Genomic DNA, 6,796 nt, shown 5'->3' on the forward strand with positions numbered 1-6,796 from the left:
GGGCGGGGACGGCGGAGCCGCTATTAAACATCACATGGCAGCCCGCAAAAAAGGGGCAGCGGCTCATTGAGTGGCTCAGTTGCAAGCGGTGCGGCGGCGGCCGGCGGGCACCCTGGGATTGGCTTGCTGCGTCCCCCCCAGCTGCTGGATCTTACACCCTTTTAACTCTATAAGCACCTCCTCTAAGGCCACCGGCAGGTAAGGAGCGCCTTCTTTCTAGATCTGTTCGAGACGCCCACCCAGTCGCCTCGAAGTGCCACCCTGGTTTCCAGGGGTAGGGGCGATGCGCCGGTGGCTGGCCCGGTGCACGCACCGTGCCGCGAAATCCCCGAGATACAGCTTTCCTTGTCGGTGAACGTGTTGCACGCTTCGGCGTGGCCGTTTGGAGAGGGAACTCCTGCATTTCTCATGCACCATCCACGAGCTATTCTCAGTGCCTAAAATAATTAGATAGGTATGCTGGGAACACTCGAGCATCTGCTTGCAGCATCTGTTTATGTTCATAACTTTCCATGCACCAGCTGCTCCCCCCCTTCCCCGAGATATTTTATTCTGGGGAAGGGCTGGAAGTTTGCATGACAACTCCGTGTCGCAGAAGTAGCACCGCTCCATCCCTTTCCATTCTTCTCGCCTGTTGTTTCCTGTACGAGAGGTCAAAAGTATCAAGTCTTGGAGATCAGGTGCGTGTTTTTGAAAGGAGTGTCCGAAATGTTTTAGAGGGGCGTGAAATGAACCTGTAACTTCATTCATTGGCATTATGGAAACGGAGGATTTTCTTTATTTTTAATCATCCTGCCAAAAAAATAGGAAGAAAAAAAAAAAAAACATTGCAGCTGGGGAGCCTGTGAAGAGACTGAAAAAAAAAAAACCCATTGCAGCTGGGGAGCCTGTGAAGAGACTGTATTGTTTCGACTTAGTTCATGACAGTTAAAGGAAAAAATACTGATAAGAAATGGCAGATTTATTCGCGGGGGTTCAGCAACTGCTTTGTCATCTTCCTGGGGCCGGGGCAGCCGGGGACCCGCAGGTGCCTGTGCCGGGGCTGCGCCGGTGGCCTGGGCTGAGCCAGGACCCGCATCTCTGTCCTCTCCCAGCCTGCTGCCACCTTTCCACCCCGCAGGCAGCCGGCACTTGTTTCTGTGTTTCAGCCTTACCTTTACACTTGTTTGCTTTTCCATCCTCACAGCCGGTGCATCAAGTACACCCCCTGGTGATGACTATTTCACTTGTAGTTATTTTGTCATCAGCTAGAAATATCCTGAACTCGTCTCCTTTGCAGGACAGCAGATGCAAACACCACTTGTCCTTCCCTTTCTCCTATTTCTTCGCACCCATTTCCCTACATCATCTGCTCTTTTTTTTTATGTCTTCCCCCCCCACACCGCCTGATCGCAAAGGACAGATCCTTCTCCTGAAGGCAGCTCACCACTTTGCGTAACTTGAGCCCTGTCCAAATCAGCGGGGAAGCCCTGGGGAATGACTTTTAAGTAACGCGGGGTTCTGGAGGAAGGTTACGGGGGTGGCCATGCCCAGCAGCGAGGGAGTGGGGACTGTGGGAACAGGCTTCGCTGGTGCGGGTAGCTCCTTTGTTCTGTTTACCCAGGGCAGCAGGGGAAGGCGCTTGGCTAAGGTAGTGCTGGTGCTCTCTTAGCAACATGTGCCCGGCTCACTCTGCAGGGCTGAGTGGCGTCAGCCTGGGAATAACTGCTCCAAGCGCTCGTTAGTGCTCCTCTCGCCACCCCCCTGCTCTTTTTGCATTTCAGAGTTTTTACTCAGTATTAAACCTTCTGCACCAGTTCCTTTCGAGCTGTTCGTTGTGGAGTTCAGACATGCGATGTGAACGTCTTTCCTGGGGGGAGGTCTTGAGGGGGATGCTTGCTAAGGGGAAAGTGAGGGTTTGGGCTCCTCATAGCGGCATTTCCACAGACATTGGTTCAAAAATGCTGCAGATGCAGCACAACCCCGTTTTTCTCTGCTCCTCCAAGCATCTCCTCGCAGCAGAGCAAGCCCAGGGCTCTCCCATCCCATCTCATCCCTTCCCGGTAATGCTGCATTGGTGCCAGTGCTGGTAATTACAAGCTGCATTGCTCTAGTCTTGTATTCTCTTCCAGGAGGAAAGGCAGCCTGAATTAATAATAATAACACATCTAGTGATGATTGAATTTACAGCTGCATGTGTGTGTGTCTGGCTGCAGTGCGCTGGGCCCAATTATGCAAAGATTTGGGTTGGTTGGTGGGTACTGGGTTGGCTTCTTTTGTCTGGTGAGGATTGCAGGGCTGGTCCCACACTAGCTTGGCATCTTCAGTGCCACCGACAGCTGATAATGGGGTGGGGGGCAGCAAACTGGTTTTACCTTTGAGCAGCAGGTGGATTAGCAAAATAAGAAGTACCATTCGATTTTCATGCTAGTTTGATTGTTTCTGGGATTTTGGGGGGAACCTCTACTGAAACTAGTTGTGGAAGTCAGGGTGAACACCAATCAGGTGTGTGATCGGGCAGCCAGTGGATCACTGGGCGTTTTACAGGGCCTGCGCTGCCACGAGCAGGAGCAAGATCAGACCCGCTGCGTTGCTCTGGCCAGTCCCTGCGCACGGCGCTGGCTGCGCTCCCATCCCGGCATCCTCCCCACTCCAAGCACTCAAGCAAGGAAGAGAGGCAATTTGTGCTGTAAAAGAAAGAAGACAACTATGCTGCGGTGGAGCGTGCCAGAGCTTTGTTGTATAAACTTCAATCAGTCTGTAAAGGTAGCACAGGGTGCCCCCAGGCACACACACCACACACACCACACACACACACACGCCTCCGAGTTTAAGGAGCCAAATTGGTGCAGGATCGCTCCCAAGGGCAGAATGAAGGTGCAAGGCTGTGCAAGGTACAGTAGGTGGAAGGTGCTCAGCCATTCAGAGGAGGAGCATGACAATGTACGACACCTAATTCGGGTCCCAAACTTCTAAATGCAGCCAGCTCGCTGCAGGAAGCTGGCGTTGCCATTTCAGTGATTTGTGGAATTCAAACAAATGTCCTCGGGTCAAGACTTTTGTGGGGGGAGCTGCATATTCAGACACTTGAGACTTTACAGCTTATCTTTCCCTCCACCGCAAGTTTTCCTCTAAAATCCAAGAGGCAATGCAGGAAAAAGAAAAAAAGAAAGACTTCAAAATAAAGCATTTCCTAGGCTGTGTATTTCCATCAGCTTGGAACAAAACAGACTTTGAATGGGGAAGTTGAACATGGCTGTGATTGCAGGATGCGGTTTATAAAAGTGATCGATTTGCAGACCAATGCAATGGTTTTTCAATAAGTATTTTGTGTGAAATGTATTAACAGTATTTGCACTTTCCCCCTGTGTTCAAGTTTCTAATAAAAGTGTTTTTCAGCCAAAAAAAATAATTTAAGTGAACATTAAGAGAATTCCTTTGTATTTTTGAGAAAGATATCCTGACAGGAATTAGAAACCCCGTGATTAAAAAGGGGTGTGTGGGGGGGAAAGTGAATCCTTACACAGTATAGGCAAGATAGTCAGATAAGTAAGAGGGCAGCTGTACCATCCTGTAAGCCTACATTGCTGAGAGCCATACTCAAAACCGGGCATTACCGAACCTATCAAAAGCTGCCAAAATGTCTTGTACGCCGCTGAAGTCACAGATGACTAATCTCGGCAAGTAGGCGTTGGGACGCATTCTTGCACAACAAGCAGAAGTGAGGAAGAAAGAGAAGGTAAAAGGAAACCCTAAAGAGATTCTGGAGGGAAAACCAGCCTGCATGCAACTGCGAGCATGATGCTGTTTTCTGTTTGTCACCTGCTCTTTTCCTAACAAGTGTTTGCTGACCTAAAGCCCTTGTAATGCGGTTGAAAGATGTGGGAGGGCTGAGAAACTGTTTTAAATCCCTCAAGTTTTTGGAACACCTCTGCAGGGCTTTAGGGGCTGCTTTTGGGAAAGGAGATAAACTCTTACCTACAGCTGTTGTCAGATACGAATCAGAGGAATAGCCACGGAGTACTGAAGCCGCTTTGTGGGCAGAGGTCGTGCTCCTTGGCGGCTGCAGTTTTGTTGGGTTTTGGACAAACTCAGATGAGTTTTGGTAATATTAATTTACAAAGAGCATTGTGATTTAATCCCCCGCTACTGTAAATGGTACTGAAGTCTGCTCTCCTATGACAAATGGACAGCAGACATTCCTCATCACTCGGTTTTAGTTTTATTTCCTCCATGGGGCGCATGTGTGGATGGAGCAGTTGCATTAATGCATCTCTTCTCCTCTGCAGTATTTCAGTTACATTTCCTGATATACAGTACATGACTTAATGGATGACGCACTTGTTAAAAGCTAAACCTGGGTCTAAGCCAGACCTCCCTGAAACAAGTTTGGTGGCTTCTACCCTCAGGAAGAAGGTTTTGTAGCCTCTCGGCTGAGTCTTATTTGCTGACATTTAAGACCCATGGGACACTCAGAACCGTTACCTGTTGGAGATGGAACTGGCTGCCTCGGGCTCCCGAGGGGAAGGTGCTGGTACTTGCCACCAAAGGTGTTACGAAGATGCCCGGCCGGTCCTAATCCATCGTAGCCTTTTGCTGGTTGCATTAGCAGGAGCAGATGAGGGTCGTTATAAGGTTTAGTTTGCTCCATACAACTTAAGCCTAATGTGAGTGTAAAAACTGCACAGATCCCAATGAGTTTATGGAGTTAAGGAGGAACTACTGCAGCCTTTATTCCTGCCTTTTGCAGAGAATATGCAACTCCTTTTTTTTTTTTTTTTTAGCTTAATTTAAAAAAAAAAGCTATGTGCGATGTAATTTCATGGAAATCACTGACATTTGCATTTTCCAAGTTTATTGCTTTTCTCAGTACACATTGTCTTCCCTTTTGCACACTCCCTTGTTTGTCGTAGGTAAAACAGTCCAGGAGACACATTGTATCCCACTAAAAACTGCTTCAATATTTATATTTGAACAGATGGATGTTAGAGCTAATTGTTTTTTTAAAAAATAAACAGAAAGCACAGTTGTAAATAGTAGATAGATTCTTCGCATGTCCAGCTTTAAAGTGAATATTGCTTAGAGACTTTTGTGACCTGATCACTTCAGTGCTTTCACTCAGGAGGAGTGATGCCTTCTTTGTAGTAATGATGTCACTTCTGTCAATACACAACTGCGCTCGGAGAACTTGTGCATTCCAGAAAATGCTGTCGTTAAGAATAAGGAAACTCCCTGCAGGTCCACAGGAGTCATTTTACTTGATTCATGCAGGTTTGATTCCTTATCCTTTTCCTCCAAGATCTAATATGACGTTTCTCTTTCTCTTGCAGACCATGCCCTCTCTATGACGGTTACTTGTTAAGCTAAATCTGCATGCCAGAAGACTGTCCTTGGTTGATCCAAGGGCTTTTGGGGACTCCAGCCTCTCCCCAGTTTTTCTGTGTGTGTGTGTTCCTCTAGAACTTTCAAAACTGTTTCTCCAAAGGGTTTTGCAGAAACTTAGACTGTTTTCTAAAGCAGAAGCACCTCAGTCCACAGCAGTAGTGATGGGCAGCGTGCGAACCAACCGCTACAGCATTGTGTCTTCGGAAGAGGACGGCATGAAGCTGGCAACCATGGCCGTTGCCAACGGCTTCGGGAATGGAAAGAGTAAGGTACATACCAGACAGCAATGCAGGAGCCGCTTTGTCAAAAAAGATGGCCACTGCAACGTCCAGTTTATTAACGTGGGTGAGAAGGGACAGCGATACCTGGCAGACATCTTCACCACTTGTGTGGACATCCGCTGGAGGTGGATGCTAGTTATCTTCTGCCTGGCATTCATCCTCTCATGGCTTTTTTTTGGCTGTGTGTTTTGGTTGATTGCGCTGTTGCATGGAGATCTGGAGAATCAAGAAAATAACAAACCTTGTGTCTCTCAAGTGAGCAGCTTCACCGCAGCCTTTCTGTTTTCCATTGAGACCCAGACCACGATCGGCTACGGCTTCAGGTGTGTCACAGACGAGTGCCCCATTGCAGTTTTCATGGTGGTTTTCCAGTCTATAGTAGGCTGCATCATTGATGCCTTCATCATTGGTGCTGTCATGGCAAAGATGGCTAAGCCAAAAAAGAGAAATGAAACTCTAGTCTTCAGCCACAATGCCGTAGTGGCCATGAGAGATGGAAAACTGTGCCTGATGTGGCGTGTTGGAAACCTGAGGAAAAGCCACTTGGTGGAGGCACATGTGCGAGCACAGCTCCTCAAATCCAGGATCACATCGGAAGGGGAGTACATCCCCTTGGATCAAATAGACATCAATGTAGGGTTTGACAGCGGGATAGACCGCATATTCCTGGTCTCCCCAATTACAATAGTACATGAAATAGATGAAGACAGTCCTTTGTATGACTTGAGCAAACAAGACATGGACAACGCTGACTTTGAAATTGTAGTAATATTAGAGGGCATGGTGGAAGCTACCGCCATGACTACCCAGTGCCGTAGCTCATATCTGGCAAACGAAATCCTCTGGGGCCACCGCTACGAGCCCGTACTCTTTGAAGAGAAAAACTACTACAAAGTGGATTATTCGAGGTTCCACAAAACATACGAAGTGCCCAACACACCCATCTGTAGTGCCAGAGACTTAGCGGAAAAGAAATACATCCTCTCTAATGCAAACTCCTTTTGCTATGAGAACGAAGTGGCCCTCACCAGCAAAGAGGAGGACGAGATTGACACTGGGGTGCCTGAGAGCATGAGCACAGACACCCACCCGGACATGGACCACCACAACCAAGCAGGGGTGCCTCTAGAGCCTCGGCCGCTACGGCGGGA

General features: G+C 48.2%; 1 protein-coding gene across 2 annotated transcripts in view; it reads left to right on the top strand.

Annotated features, from left to right (window-relative positions):
- The first annotated feature begins 212 nt into the window (after nucleotides 1-212).
- KCNJ2 (potassium voltage-gated channel subfamily J member 2) overlaps nucleotides 213-6,796 on the top strand; it is an 8,012-nt gene continuing 1,428 nt past the window's right edge. The window contains exons 1-2 of one of the 2 annotated variants that reach the window (XM_009283489.2): nucleotides 213-680; nucleotides 5,310-6,777. In XM_009283489.2, the coding sequence (XP_009281764.1) occupies nucleotides 5,526-6,777 (1,252 nt within the window). In that variant the 5' untranslated portion in view covers nucleotides 213-680; nucleotides 5,310-5,525. Of the gene's footprint in view, nucleotides 681-4,547; nucleotides 6,778-6,796 lie in introns of those variants that run through there. The other variant, XM_019473192.1, reaches the window with a different exon arrangement.

This window comes from Aptenodytes forsteri, unplaced genomic scaffold, assembly GCF_000699145.1.
Source record: "Aptenodytes forsteri isolate BGI_AS27 unplaced genomic scaffold, ASM69914v1 Scaffold86, whole genome shotgun sequence".
In the NCBI taxonomy this organism is placed as follows: Eukaryota; Metazoa; Chordata; class Aves; order Sphenisciformes; family Spheniscidae; genus Aptenodytes; species Aptenodytes forsteri.